Raw genomic sequence first — 16,094 nt, forward strand, 5'->3', positions numbered from 1 at the left:
CAGGCACCAGGATCTGTTTGCACTGGCTCTGGAGGATGGTGTCCTGCAGCATGCGGTCTGTCACGTGGCCGTACGCCGAGTGACCCGTGGGTAAACTGGCCAGATGCAGGTTAAACAGCCTCTTCACTTCACTCAGGCACAAAACATAGTGCTTCCGGAAGGTGCTCCGCACAAAGTCCTGGAGCTCCGGGGTGAAGGCGTGACCGTGTCCGTTATGAGGGTCCGAGACCGGAGAGGTAGAGTTTGGGTAACCGTTGATCGAGCCGTTGGTGAGCGGGCCTGACGTGTCCATGGGCTCTTCAGAGTCACTCAAGGGCTCCTGTTTGACCTGCACCGGGGCGCCAGATTCACCGGACGGGCCTGTGTATCGAGACGCCTTCAGTCTGCGAGCGTCAAGCTCCTTCTGCATGGTGGCGTGGTTTTCTCTTGCGTTCTCCCGTGCCGATTTCAGACGCTGATCTCCGCCGATGTGAACGGACTCTGCAGCAAACAACACAACGTGAACATGCAGAACCAATACTGATTAAAAGTTTGGGATCAGTAGGATGTTTTTTTTTAAAGAAATTAATACTTCTGTTTAACAAGGATGCATTAAATTGATCAAAAGTGACAGTGAAAACATTTATAATGTTACAAAAGATTTCCATTTATATAAATGCTGTTCTTCTGAATTTTCTATTCATCAAATAATTCTGAAAAATAAAATGCATCACAGTTTCCACAAAAATATTGGGCAGCACAACTGTTTTCAACATTAATCAGAAGTGTTTCTTGAGCAGAAAATCAGCATATTAGAATGATTTTTGAATTCTCATGTGATACTGGAGACTGGAGTAATGATGATGAAAATTCAGCTTTGATCACAGGAATAAATTACATCTTAAAATATATTCACAAAGGAAACAGCCATTTTAAATTGTAATAATATTTCACAATTTTTACTGTATTTTTGATCAAATAAATGCAGACTTCATGAGCAGGAGAGACTGCTTTTAAAAACCTTAATAAATTGTACAGACCCCAAATCTTTGAACAGTAGTGTATATAGTTACACACATACAATATAGTAAAATGTCAGAACTTACCCATCTGAGCGTCCTTTTTAGGCACAAAGTCATCTTTGGAGAAGTTAAACACTTTTTCCAACCTGCAACAGAGTGTGTATTTAAATTCTCACCTCCTACTGAGACCAAATTATATATGGTATCTTTAATATTCTGTGTTATTCATCTTATTCAGCTAAAGCATTAGTACAACAGTGCCTGCACACTATTTCAGAGTGTAAGTCTATGTGTGTTTCGTAGAATAAGGAAAATTCTGAGAGTTATTTCATACTTGGACTGAATGCCCAGCCAAAGCATGTGCTGTCGCTGAGCCACATCAGGATGCTTTTTGACAAAATCATGATCTGTTGGCAACAGGAACTCCCAGCCTCGGTTTAATCGAGGGGCAGACATCTGCTCCAGGAAGTCCTTCACGTCCTCTGGAGGAAGCTGTAGACAGAGAAAAACATCAGAGGACGTTAGCAATACCAGCAGTGCAATAATATACTGAATAAAATGCATAATTAACACCGTAAAGCCTGGCATATGATACGTCAGGCTCATATAATTTGATACACAGGGCTCTACGCTTACTTTTCGTTTTAGGAGCACAGTCAAAATTTCAGGAGCACCTTCCAGTCAATAATCAAAAAATCTGCTCAAAAATTAGCCTTCCCATTACAAGGTGATATTTGACTCCTAAAGTGATTTACAGGGGAATTTTGTTTTTACCTTTGTAATGGCATGTTTTAAATTTCATTTTTTGAATTTGTACTACAGAGGTGCACAGAACAACACAAAAGTGGCTTGTAGGTGTATTTGCATGTGTTTAATGAGGCTCAGAGGTGACATGAGTGCAATCAAATTAATAAATTCATGTTTTAAATATTTTGAATATAAAAATATTAAATGATTTAAATAACTGAAAAGATACTTTAAAAATGAATCTTACAACTGCCAGTAGGTGGCAGCAGTCACTGATTTAATTACTGAATCATTCATTCGATTCGTTCAAACGACTGATTCATTCAGGAATAAAGCAAGTGACTGTCTTTATGAATGGGAAATTGAATCGACTCACTAGATTTGTTTAAAAATGCATGTTCATTCATAAACAAAACACCGCTGTGTTTGAATGGAGATGTGCTGTGGCTCAGTTGTGACTTGTTTCAAACTGTTTTTGATGATGAAACATTGTTTAACTGTTGTATTAAATCAATATCTCATTTACAAACTCCCTTAAAAATCAGTAAAAGCTGTCACTCACAATGAATCCCTCATTTACACTCGCTCTACACTTTGTTTATGAAAGGATTGGTGAGATATGTCTGTGATGCATTACTCTATGTTGCAATAACACGTTGAAAGCTTTGAAGCTCCCCTCAGCGCAAACACAAATACACTGATCGAGTCAGTCGCACTGCTGCTCCTAAATATTTTTTCATAGTCGCAAGAGTTGCAGATTTGACAGTCACTGATTTTACTAAAAAACGATTCATGGAGAATCAGGTAAAGCAAAGCTGCTTCAGTCCAGTAAGTGTTCACCTGGAAATATTACTTAAGTTATTCTTACGTTTACTTGATAAAAATCAGAAAGATTTGACAGCAAAAAGACACGTGAAGCACCAGCTGAAGGTGGACACTTATAAAGAGATAATACTTGATAAAATGTATGAACTATGAATTTATAAGGTTTCATCATCAGACTATTAAGGGTAAAAACACATCACATCTTGTCCTTACAGTGCCATCTTCTGTTTTACTCAAGTACTCATTTTAATTTAGCACACAAACCTTTATGATGGCAGCAACCTCTTTTCTCATCAGGGTTCGTTCTAAAGTGAATCTCCACATCTGAAAGCACAAGATCAAATGCATTTATGAAATCAGCATTTTGAAACAACACTTTTCAGATCCTCAACTATGTGTAATTATACGGCTTGTCATTACAATCAAACCAGGAGACGGGAATCATATCAGGCTATGTGACTACGATATTTCAGGCATATATATATATATATATATATATATATATATATATATATATATTTTTTTTTTTGTGAAATTAAATTGTAAATGCTGCTGGATGACAAGCTGTTTACTGCTCTTACTTATTCTTGTAACTACCATCCTTATTATATCATTATTTTTTACTAATAATATTTAATATTTTTAGGTTTATGACTGTTGTTTTTGCTTATAGTGCAAGTACTCTTTTTAATTAATTACATTTCTCCTTTCTTTTATTTTTATTTCATGCTGTCCAGGTATATAATTGCATCATACGATAGTTCCACTTTTATATAACCCTGCTCTACTGTAGTTGCAAGTAACCTTCTTCTGTTTCTTTTGCAGCATGAACCTTAACATTAATAAAAAAGGCATATTACACATTAAAGTCTATATAAAGATAATGATATCATTCAATAGTATCTGTAACTGTACAGTCTGTTCATGTGGAGAAAAAAAAAAAAAAAGAAGAAAAACAAATCAAACTCACCACAAAGTCTCGACCGCGACAGAGCACTTCAGCAGGAACGCCACTGTGGGAGCTACATGTGTTTTTGGGATACAGCACATCACTGTCAAAGATAAAAAACAGAATTTTAGCACTTCATCTACTAAAACATCATGCATTAACTCTGGAAAGTAAACAAACGCATCCTCGCCTCTTCACAACCCAGTTGCCCTGGACAAGCAGCGCCACCTGCTGGATGCAGCGCAATACTGCGGTGGAATCTGTTCCTGAGGCCAGCAGCCCCATCAGATTGGCAAACGGCATCACCTTGACTATAAGCAAAAGAAAACATTGATACAGAAGCAGAAAAACTTACCAGGGGTATTCGGTTATAGTTCTAAGAGGTCTGGTTTCAGCAGGGGGCAAACAATGCTTTTTGGAATAAATAAATTTCTATCTTGACAGCAGTCATTTGTAAAAGATAAAGTCTTAAACAGTTCAAAAAGTCCTCAAAGGTGAGGATACTGAGACCTGTCAAAGCAGCATGTCTGAGAATTAATCAAAAAATGTAAATATTTTTATCAACTGAGCTCAATTAGTCTTGAATATTAAAAGGTAAGATTAAATATTTTCTCAGGCTATTATTATTTTTACATTTAGATATCAGTGTATGGCAGAAGGCCATGTGACTGAGAGAAAAAATACAGTACGGGGCTTCAGGAAACGTCTGCAACATTTTTATATTTTGCTTAAAATAAGTACCCACTAGAATCAAACAAACAATGCACATATTAATCTAAATGCTCGCAACATGAACAGAAACGAAAATTAATAGTTAGTAATTTCAAAGTTTAACCTGTAATTCCTGCCAGATTTTTTCCAATCATAACACGTTTACTATGAAATGCTCTAATGCGTCCTCAAATGCAAACTAGTTGTTGCTTCAAGAGAGCAACAGTACATTTATGTTGTTTTACTTTCTTCCATTTATGCTTCATTTATCCTTAATTTATTAATTCATAATCATTTAATTATTCCATTTAATCATATAATCATTTATTTAACTATTTATACACTCATTTTATTAATTTATTAGTCAATTTATATGATTTTTCCATGTTCGTCTTCATGAATAAGAGGTAATGATTTTGGAAATTCAAGGCTTATGGGATGTTGTTGTGAAGCAGTAGTATAACAACACTTGTTGAATACATGCATGTCAGACAATGTCATTATTCAATAAACTCTGCTCCTTTTTAACATTTCTTCATTTCCTGCTTCTGCTCTTCACTGGCTCTGCTCAGACAAATGTATGTATTTGCATACCAGAGGAATGCAAATACATACATCTATAGGCAGGTAGCACAGAGGAATGCGATTGGACAAACATTTTATGGCCCTACGCCTTCCACAGATGATATAAATGCATACAAACACATTTAGACCACTTAACCTAGTGATTGCTGTCGGGATGTTAAGAGACTTTCAACAAGCAAAATTAAACGTTTTTGAACCAAATCACCTACGGTGTCTTTAAACTATAGACACTCTAAACCAATTGTCACTAGACCAAGTCCTGAGGGGCAGTGTCTCTGCAGAGTTTAGCTCCAACCCTAATCAAACACACCTGAACCTGCTAATCAAGGTCTTACTAGGTGTACTTGAAACTTCCAGGCAGGTGTGTTAAGGAAAGCTGGAGGTAAACTCTGCAGGACACCGGCCCTCCAGGAACAAGTTTGGTGACCCCTGCTCTAAACTATATTGTTGGCATTATGTCTTGCAGCTCAGTTGGAACCAAAACAGAGTCCGGAACCAGATTGCCGCCCACTATTCAAGGAAGCCTGAACTAGACCATTAACAGTGACCCAAGCTCACCATTCTTCATCAGCGTCTTGACTTGTTCACCCAGAGGCAGCGTGCGGAGTTGGGCCATGGAGAGCACGTTACTGGGACCCATGGGCTTGACGCTACAGGCAGAGATGACAAAATAAGAAGAGGAACATGGGAAAAATACAAACACCTCACTGCGTCCTACTGAATGTTCTTCTACTTACACTTTTTCTTCAGCCAAAGGAGGCATGAGCATGGACAGATATTCACTGAGGAAAAAACACAAATACATCTGATGAACACACACATATTTCACAAACAGATCCCCAAGTGTTCATGGGTAAATGTGAGAAGGAACTAACCGTGGTGTTTTCACCAGTTCTGTGTTTTCTGTGGTGTCCATGGCTTGGCAGTAAAGATACTGGCGCTCGTGCTCAGAACGGCTGTCCTAAAGATGAATCAGAATAAATGAGAATACATAAAGAATATAATACATATTGTCAATATTTCTATTTAACATTTAATACATTACCATTCTCTGATGTCAGTTAATGTTCTTACGACATTCAAGTTAAAATATTAATATTTAATTTGTTTTTTAAGTGTTTAATTTGAATTGTTTTTAAAATTATGTTTATACCTAGAGCAAAAATTATACAGTACTGACAATATTTTGCTATTATATAGTATTGCAATTTGATAAAGATTTCACTTTCTTGTTCCACAATGTCACAGGTTTTAAAAACCCAATCATAATTTATTGTTATTATTATTTTTATTATTATGTATTATTATTATTATTATTAATAATAATAATAATAATAAATGTTGTTATTATTTAGTGTTACTATTAGGTTTAATTGTACTTCTAAAAAGACAGAAATACATAACTATTGTAAAATACAATTGTTCTGTAATAATAATAATAATCTTAACATCATTACATATTGAAAACCAAACCTTACTTGAAGTCCCAGAGATTTTATGCTAATACTGCAACGATTTAACAACACAATCGCATGTTCATGGTTCTCTGATGCAATTAGAAACCCAATTTTTTTTTTTAAAATACAACCGTAATTTAATAATATACTATTCTTCTTATTATTATATTAATAACTAATAATAATAATAATAATAAATAAATAATAATAATAAACAAATATAATGATACAATATATTATTGCTATTAAATATAACTAATTATAAAAAATGAAGACAGAAATGCATTACTGTTATAAATTAAATCTCTAACTGTAAAAATGTGATTTCTGTAATATACTGTAAAAATGATGCAGATGTCATGTTATTTACAGTGAGATTATTGTGTTGGTATGCATCAATCAAGTGCACTGCTCCAGTGGGTCACATGATCATACTCACCTTTACACCGTGGTAATGCAGGTGAACCCAGGGCTCTTCAGCCTGTTTCTTCTGCAGGAACTCGTATGACTGGATGCGGCGCTGACGGGCCTGTTCTGACTCAGGCCGAGAAAACCTCACCTGGTTAAAGGGCAAGTACACAATAAAACCAAAGAGCATGAGCACCGGCTCAAACACAGATCATGACTCAGCGTTTCGTTCCACACTTGCAGAAGAAAGAAAATTGCATGAAGTCTTACAGTGATTTGTTTAACGTCATCTTCTGCCTCATCCTGAGAAGAGTCTCCAGCTGCCAAAAGACACACTCATTGGTTAATCTTAGTAATGCATCTCTCACACTGCTCATAATGACATACTTAAATATATTCATATAAAATAACAACAGTAATATTAAATAAAATATATAAATTATATTTTTCCTTGTCTTTAAAAATGAATTTATTCATTTATGTCAACAATAATGTGTCAATAATAAGAAACTTATAACTTGAAAAAAAAAAAAAAAAAAAAAAAATAATAATATATATATATATATATATATATATATATATATATATATATATATATATATATATATATATATATATATATATATATATATAAATAAATATGCATATATATATATATATATATATATATATATATATATACACACACACATATATATTTCCCCCCCCTACATTTTGTTTTAAAACTATTTCCAATTTTTCACAAATTTCTATTCTGACTTGTGTACATTTTTTATGGTTTAATTTCTATATTTCTATGTTATTATTCTGTTAAACTGTATGTTCAAAGAGTTGGAAAAATCATTTCACTGCAAACTGTCATCATATGTATTGTTGTGCCTTTGACAAATTAAAATTAAGTTTAAACATTTTCTGACATACTATTATATTTATGAACGTTTATAGTTTTATAAATATTTTGAATCAGTTTTTATTTTTCCATTTTAGTTTACTTTTTTTTTTTTTTTTTTTTTCCATTTTAGTAGGTTTTAGATAATTTATTGCTTTTTTTATTTCAGTTTTAGTTATTTTTCTACATCATGTTAAACTAAATTAAAATAAGAAATGCTGCCTTGGCAACTAGTTAAAATAAAGTTTATATTTTATTTGATTTCAGTTCATGTTTACTTCATTTCAAGTAACAAAATTGCTTTTTATTGATTTTAATTTAGTTTTAGTTTTAATAGAGTTTTATAACAATAATAAAACAATAACAAAAACACTTGTGATAATAAAAAAATGAAAAAATGTTTAAAATGAAGCTTCATTTGCCCTACAAGGACAAATTTAAACAGGATACTGTAAAAACCACAAGTGACCCAAAAACATGCCGTACCTTCATTGGCCGCCTCTCTTTCTCTATGTTTAGTATCAGCTTTATCCAGGTAGGAGAAGCTGGGTCTCATCTGGAGGATTCCCTGCAGTGGAGTGAGATGAAGCTCTCCTGCCACCAAAAGATCAATAACAGATCATCACATCACATTACTGCACTCATGCTAATTGCTTCTACTCCACAGGAATGTGACACTGCAAAAGCCAACCTTTGTGAAACACAGCCGCAGCGTAGCGGGACGTGTTAGTAGTCGCCTGGATCGATGAAAAAGTTTGCTTGTCCATCAACTTCCTTTAAGCAGAAGGAAAAGATTAAATCTACAAACAACAAAATCTGTCTGTAAACATCAGAAAGTTAAAGTTCCTCACGTCGAGTAGACGTTGGAGTCCTCAGAGGATGTGCCGTCCACGTTGAGTGCGATCTGCTCGCCTTTACTGCGGCAGTAGTTCGGACTCATGGTGTCCATGGCCACCTCGAGCTCAACCTGGATGTACAGAGGAAAAACGTGACCTATGTGTGTTTTAATAGGAGAAACTTCAGAAATGAGCAGAGAAAACCAGCTTACCTTCTGCTGCTTGGGTTTGATTTTGGCTGCCAAATGAGTCACATTATCATAACTCATAGAAGCAGGACGCACTGGGTACTGGAGATAAAAATGGTTAAAATGTGAACAACTTGACTAAAGTTATGCAACTAGTAATAGACAAGCTGATATTTAAAGATTATGAATGAATAACTAAATCTGCTGCAACAAATTAAATTAAACTGATCGAACGTGACAGTAAAGACATTTATAATGTTCCAAACGATTTATATCACAAATAAACGCTGTTCTTTTGAACTTTCTATTCAAAGAATCCTGAAAAATAAAATGTATGACAGTTTCCACAAAAATCTGAAGTAGCACAACTGCTTTTACCATTGATGATAATCAGAAATGTTTCTTGAGCAGCAAACCAGTATATTAGAATGCTTTCTGAAGGATCATGAGACACTGAAGACTGGAGTAATGATGCTAAAAATTCAGCTTTGATCATAGAATTAAATTACACTACCAGTCAAATGTTTTTGGACAGTAAGATTTTTAATGTTTTTTTAAAGAAGTACAGCAAAAACAGTAAAATTTTGAAATATTTTTTAATATTTAAAATAATGGTTTTCTATTTGAATACATTTTGAAATGCAATTTATTTCTGTGATTTCAAAGCTGAATTTTTAGTATCATTACTCCAGTCACATGATCCTTCAGAAGTTGTCCCAATATTCTGATTTACTGCTCAAAAAACATTTATTATTATTATTACTACATTGAAAATAGCTGAGTACAATTTTTCGGGTTTCTGTGATGAACAGAAAGTTCAGAAGCACAGCATTTATCTGAAATAGAAATCTTCTGTAACATTATAAATGTCTTTATTATCACTTTTGATCAATTTAAAGCATCCTTGCTAAGTAAAAGTATTAATTAAATGATTTTTTTCCAAAAAATAAATAAATACTGACTCCAAGCTTTTGAATGGCATAGTGTATAATGTTACAAAAGCTTTGTATTTCAGGTAAATGCTGGTCTTTGGATCTTTCTATTCATAAAGAACCCTGGCAAAAATGTACTCGACTGTTTTAAATATTGCTAATAATTAAAAATGTTTCTTTAACAGCAAATCAGCATATTAGAATGATTTCTGAAGGATCATGTGACACTTAAGAATCAATGATGTAATGAAGTAATGATGCTGAAAATTTAGCTTCGATCGCAGGAATAAATTACATTTTAAAATATATTCAACCAGAAAACAGTTATTTTAAATAGTAAAAATATTTCAAATTGCTGTACTTCCAATCAAATAAATGCAGGCTTGTTGAGCAGAAAAAACATTTTAAAAAAATCTTTTGACTGGTGGTGTACATTTTACAATATATTCACATGGAAAAAGGTTATTCTGAATTGTCATTTTTTTAAATGACAATTTTACAGTTTTTACTGTATTTTAATCAAATAAATGCCTTGGTGAGCAAAAAACTTATTTAAAAAAATAAAACAAAATCTTACTGACCCCAATTTCTCATTGGCTGTCATTAAACTCCAAAACATAAATATTAACAGCTCTGATATCTGTTTTGATATCAGATGACCACTAGCTATAACCTTCTTCTGCATGAATATTATCTGTCATTCTTACCTGGAACAAATACAGCTTTTCCACCAGACTTCTGGCCAGATACACGTCAATCTGACAAGAGAGAGAGAGCAGTTAGAAAGATACAGATGCTAAAAACAACAATGACACTGCAGTTTGACGATTCTGTAGAAGTTCAGCATGTTCACACGTACCTCTTGTATAATTGGATCATCATCGTCTCCGCTGGCCATAATGAAGACCCGAGGACGAACGCCACTAGTGGATTTTAAACCTGCAAACACACACATATAAACATATGCACAACTGTATTTATGACACAGAAAAAGTATTTATGACTTTTTACCTCATAGTTTTCACTTTGTATCTCACCGTTTCAACTATGTATGTCATAATTATGAATTACCACTAGGGTTGCAAAGGGGCGGAAAATTTCCGGTACATTTCTGGAAACTTTCCATGGAAACTTCGTCCGGGGAATTTTGGAAATATTCCAATTTGGAAATTTAACAAATTTATAGGAATTTACGGGAATTTATGGGAATTAATTAAAAATTTGGGGAAATTTAGAAAAGCTGTGTCATAAACAAATATAAATTTCAACATTTTGGTTGATTACAAGCTGACATGCATGCAAACTAATACAAATTTTAAAAATGACATTTTTGGATTTTTTTGGAATCTGTGATGCTTTTTTCCGGGATTCAACTTAAAAAGAACATAATTTATTCAAAACTGAAATCTTTTCCAACAATGTAAGTCTTTACTATTACTTTTTATTAACTGAACACATCCTTGTTTAATAAAAGTATTGGAAAAAAAAACAAAAAAAACAAAACATACTGACCCCAAAGTTTTGAACAGTACTGTACTGTTAAAAAAGGATTTATATTTTAAATAAATGCTGTTCTTTTTCATTATAGAATCCTGTAAAAAAGGGAATAAAAAAAATATTAAGCAGCACAGCTGTTTCCAAAATTGATAAATCAGCATTTCATAATGATTTCTGAAGGATTATGTCAATGTAACAGTAAAGACTGTAGTAATGATGCTAAAAATTTAGCTTTTTTCATAGCAATACACGTAATTGTTTATGTAATCTACTCATTTGCAACTGTCAATCAATCACAATTGTCATGATAGTAAGTTAACCAGGAGACTGTTGTTTAGTGCATGATGCAAGGGCGTGCAACACGATACTGACAGGCAGCAAGTTTATAACACATACGATCACAATGAACACTTTAAAAGTAAAAGTAAAATGTTAAAATAACTCACAGATGAAAGAAATCTGCCAGTCAGCAAACGCAACAACATGCTAAGATGAGTTAGCAGCTCGCCACAGATAAACATAACGACACGCGCACGCAAATCGCCTCAGATTCGTTAAATTCCCAATCTCTGAATGTTCATATACATGTTTTGTATACGTATGAAACTTTTGATACAACATTGCGACCGCCAGCATGTTGTGAACACGACTGACACACACTTACCGAGGCCGCGCCGATCCAATAAATCAACAAAAGCCAACGGCTGCAGCGGCGAGCAGAGCGTCAGCAGACGTGCGCGCTCGTGCGCTAAACTCAGCTTTCGTGAGGTTGTCGTGAGGTTCTTCAGCGGGTCTGTGTGAGGATCTCTATGTGAGAGGAGCCGCTGTTGCTGCTGCTGCCATGTTGCTGATCGCAGCGCTGCAGTCACTCAAACACGTGGGGAGGAGCTGAGCGAGCTCGCCATATCCCAGCATGCACTGCGGCCGCGACACGCTGGCTGCGTCACCAAAACAGCGCAGTGACACCTAGAGAGTGCGCGAAAATACTTTTTTTTTTTTTTTTTTCCTCTTTCAAGAACAAAAATACAAAGATACATAACATCAAACATAAAATAAACAGAAGTAAAAGCGGGGGACACATATAACAAGTATGCATCATGGAGGGTAAAAAATTAAATTTTACAAACAACATTTTTTAATATTAGAGACGTTTTTATACATTTCTTGTTTCTAGTACCTGAGATCAATGAGTCATAAAATATACTGCGCGAAAATACTGCCTTGCAGCTGTTATGGAAAATCATTTTATGAAGTTACTCTTGTGAAAATAGTGCGTTTAGTTGTACTGAATGTGTTCTTGTATTAATAAAACTAATAAGGTACAAAATATTTTTTTTTATTAATTGGCTTATTCAAAATAGAAATCTTTTCTAACAATATGCACTACCAGTCAAACGTTTTTGATTTTTAATGTTTTTTAAAAGTCTCTTCTGCTCACCAAGTCTGCATTTATTTGATCCAAAGTACAGCAAAAGCAGTAATATTGTGAAATATTTTTACTGTAAAAATGAAAAAACTTAAAATAACTGCTTTCTATGTAAATACACACTACCGTTCAAAAGTTTGGGGTCAGTAAGACTTGTTATAGTCTTTAAAGTAGTCTCTTATGCTCATCAAGGCTGCATTTATTTGATTAAAAATATAGAAAACAAACAGTAATATTGCCAAATGTTTTTACAATATAAAATAATGTTTTTTATTTTAACATACTTTAAAATAGAATTTATTCCTGTGATGAAAAGCTGAATTTTTATCAGCTGTTACTCCAGTCTTAAGTGTCACATGATCCTTCAGAAATCAGTCTAATATGCGGATTTATTATTAGAATGATCAGTGTTGGATAATATCAACAGTTGTGCTGCCAAATATTTTTTGGAACCTGTGATTTTTTTTTTTTTCAGGATTCTTTCATGAATAACAAGTTTAAAAAGTACAGTGTTTATTCAAAATATAAATATTTTATAACAATGTAAATTATTTATTATTAACTTTTAATAAACTTTTAATTATTAACTTAATACATCCTTATAAACTATACCATTCAAAAGCTTTGAATAGAAATTTTAATAGAAAAATAATAGTTTTATTTAGAAAGGATGATTTAAGTTGATCAAAAGTGATGATAAAGACATTGTTACAATGTTCTATTTCAGATCAAAGCTGTTCTACTTAAGTTTATTCATTAAAATCTGAAAAAAATCTTCTCAACATAATAATAGTAATAAATATTTTTTTAAACAGCAAATCAGAATATTAGAATGATTTCTGAAGGATCATGTGACTGGAGTGACCATGCTAAAAATTCAGCTTTGAAATCACAGGAATAAATTACATTTTAAAATACATTTAAATAGAAAACAGTTATTTTAAATAGTAAAAATATTTCAAAATTTTACTGGTTTTGCTGTAATCTGGATCAATTTAACACATCCTTGGTGAATAAAAGGAGACCCCAAACTTTGAACGATAGTGTGTATTATTACAAAAAAATTTATTTTAAATAAATGCTGTTATTTTTAACGTTTTATTTATCAAAGAATCCTGAAAAAAAAAGAAATAAAAAAGTATTACAGATTCCAAAAAAATATTCAACACCACAACAGTTTCCAACATTGATAATAAATCAGAATCAGAATGATTTCTGAAGGATCATGTGACACTTAAGACTGAAGTAATGATGCTGAAAATTAACATTTGCATCACAGGAATAAATTCTGTTTTAAACTATATTAAAATAGAAAACCACTATTTCAAATTAAAATAATTTTTCACAATATTACTGATTTTTCTGTATTTTTAATCAAATGAACGTAGCCTTGATGAGCAGAAAAGTCTTCTTTAAAAAACAAAAATCTTACCAATCTCTAACTTTTGAACGGCAGTACATACAGTACTGTGCAAAAGTCTTAGGCCACTAGTATTTTCATCAGCTAAAAATGGTTTAAAGTCAGTTAAAGTCGGTCTGTTGCTGTAGTGTGTCAGTAGGAAATATCATTTTACATTTCTAAACATTCATTTTGCCATTAATTATAATAATCCAGTGAGATTTTTGTGTGGAGCACAGGCTGTTGTCAGACTCCTTGTGCAAACAGAGCTCTGATCTCTCCATCATTCAGTCCAGTCTGTCTTAAAAAACAGAAAAAACGGAGACAGACTAAATCCAGAAGAACTGAGGCAACATCTCCAAGACGCTTTAAGAGACCTACACCTACAAAGCTTCAGTACTGTTAACATTTTTAGGCAGTTAGGCACATAAAATGAGGATGCTGTCAAAAACAATGTCATAAATAGATTTTCTTTATCAATGAACTTGTATTAACTAAAATAAATCAGCATTTCATGTGACCATCCTTTGCATTTAAAGCAGCTTTTGCCCTATGTGCACTTGTGCATTGTGTTTCAGGTAGCTTTGCAGGTAGGTTATCTGAAACATCTTGGAGATGTTGCCACAGTTCTTCTGGATTTAGTCTGTTTCAGTTTTTCTGTTTCTTCACATCATTCCAGGAAGACTGGATGATGATGAGATCAGATCAGTGTGGAGCACTGGCTGTTGTCAGACTCCTTGTGCAAACAAAAATCTCACTAGATTATTACAATTATTGGCAAACAGAATGTTTGGAAATGTAAACCGATATTTTTGACTGACACACTACAGCAACAGATAGAAATAACTTACACTGCTCACAAAAATTAAAGGAACACTTTAAAGAAGCACATTAGATACATCAGATCTCAATATGAAGTTGGATATCTATACAAATAACGACAGGGCAATGTCTTAGGAACAAAAGGATGCCAAGTCTTTTAATGGAAATAAAAGTTTTCAGCCTACAGAGGGCTCAATTGTGTAGACACCCTAAAATCAGAGTGAAATGAAGATGTGGCAGGCTAGTCCATTTTTTCAAAAACTTAATTTCTGCAACTCAAAATGCTTTTCAGTATCTTGTGTGGCCCCCACGAGCTTGTGTGCATGCTTGACAACGTCGGGGCATGCTCCTAATGAGACAACGGATGGTGTCTTGTGGCATTTCCTCCCAGATCTGTGTGAGGGCATCCCTGAGCTCTTGTACAGTCTGAGGAGCAACCTGGCGCCGCCTAATGGACCGAAACATAATGTCCCACAGATGTTCTATTGGGTTTAAGTCAGGGGATCGTGAAGGCCATTCAATTGTTTCAATTCCTTCATCCTCCAGGTACTGCCTGCATACTCTTGCCACATGAGGCCGGGCATTGTTGTGCATTAGGAGAAAACCAGGACCTACTGCATCAGCGTAGGGTCTGACAAAGGGTTCAAGGATTTCATCTCGATACCTTATGGCAGTCAGAGCACCATTTCCTAGGCAGTAGAGGTCTGTGCGTCCCTCCATGGATATGCCTCCCCAGACCATCACTGACCCACCACCAAACCTGTCATGTTGAACGACGTTGCAGGCAGCATAACGTTCTCCTTGTCTTCTCCAGACTCTTTCACGTCTATCACAGCTTCTCAGGGTGAACCTGCTCTCGTCTGTAAAAGTACAGGGCGCCAGTGGTGGACTTGCCAATTCTGGTGTTCTTGAGCAAATGCCAGTCGAGCTCTATGGTGCTGGGCAGTGAGCACAGGGCCCACTACAGGACGTCGGGCCCTCAGGCCATCTTCATGAAGTCTGTTCCTGATTGTTTGGGTAGAGACATTCACACCAGTGGCCCTCTGGAGGTCATTCTGTAGGGCACGAGCAGTGCTCAGCCTGTTCCGCCTTGCACAAAGGAGCAGGTATCGGTCCTGCTGATGGGTTGAGGACCTTCTACGGCCCTGTCCAGCTCTCCGAGAATAACCGCCAGTCTCCTGAAATCTCCTCCATGTTCTGGAGATTGTGCTGGGAGACACATTAAACCTTCTTGCTGCAGCATGTGTGGATGTGCCATCCTGGAGAAGTTGGACAACCTGTGCAACTTCTGGAGGGTTAAGGAATCACCTCGTACTGCCAGTAGAGATAATTACTCAAGCCAAAACTAGCACGAGTGGAAAACCAGCCAAAAAAGATCAAGAGGGAGAAACTTGAAATGACCTCCACATGTAAAACCAGTCC

General features: G+C 34.7%; 1 protein-coding gene across 1 annotated transcript in view; it reads right to left on the bottom strand.

The window, feature by feature from the left end:
* Positions 1 to 11,951, bottom strand: part of polr3e (polymerase (RNA) III (DNA directed) polypeptide E) — a 17,958-nt gene extending 6,007 nt beyond the window's left edge. The window contains exons 1-18 of the mRNA XM_051124868.1: positions 11,690 to 11,951; positions 10,388 to 10,467; positions 10,236 to 10,286; positions 8,621 to 8,698; positions 8,424 to 8,539; positions 8,264 to 8,346; positions 8,059 to 8,166; positions 6,954 to 7,003; positions 6,715 to 6,834; positions 5,694 to 5,779; positions 5,556 to 5,600; positions 5,377 to 5,468; positions 3,713 to 3,833; positions 3,544 to 3,625; positions 2,838 to 2,897; positions 1,336 to 1,493; positions 1,086 to 1,147; positions 2 to 480 (exon numbers count right to left, since the gene is read on the bottom strand). Coding sequence (XP_050980825.1) covers positions 2 to 480; positions 1,086 to 1,147; positions 1,336 to 1,493; positions 2,838 to 2,897; positions 3,544 to 3,625; positions 3,713 to 3,833; positions 5,377 to 5,468; positions 5,556 to 5,600; positions 5,694 to 5,779; positions 6,715 to 6,834; positions 6,954 to 7,003; positions 8,059 to 8,166; positions 8,264 to 8,346; positions 8,424 to 8,539; positions 8,621 to 8,698; positions 10,236 to 10,286; positions 10,388 to 10,426 — 1,830 coding nt within the window. The 5' untranslated portion in view covers positions 10,427 to 10,467; positions 11,690 to 11,951. The remainder of the gene's footprint in view (position 1; positions 481 to 1,085; positions 1,148 to 1,335; positions 1,494 to 2,837; positions 2,898 to 3,543; positions 3,626 to 3,712; positions 3,834 to 5,376; positions 5,469 to 5,555; positions 5,601 to 5,693; positions 5,780 to 6,714; positions 6,835 to 6,953; positions 7,004 to 8,058; positions 8,167 to 8,263; positions 8,347 to 8,423; positions 8,540 to 8,620; positions 8,699 to 10,235; positions 10,287 to 10,387; positions 10,468 to 11,689) is intronic.
* Between the last annotated feature and the right edge of the window lie 4,143 nt (positions 11,952 to 16,094).

Source organism: Labeo rohita, chromosome 12 (genome assembly GCF_022985175.1).
Source record: "Labeo rohita strain BAU-BD-2019 chromosome 12, IGBB_LRoh.1.0, whole genome shotgun sequence".
Lineage (NCBI taxonomy): Eukaryota > Metazoa > Chordata > Actinopteri > Cypriniformes > Cyprinidae > Labeo > Labeo rohita.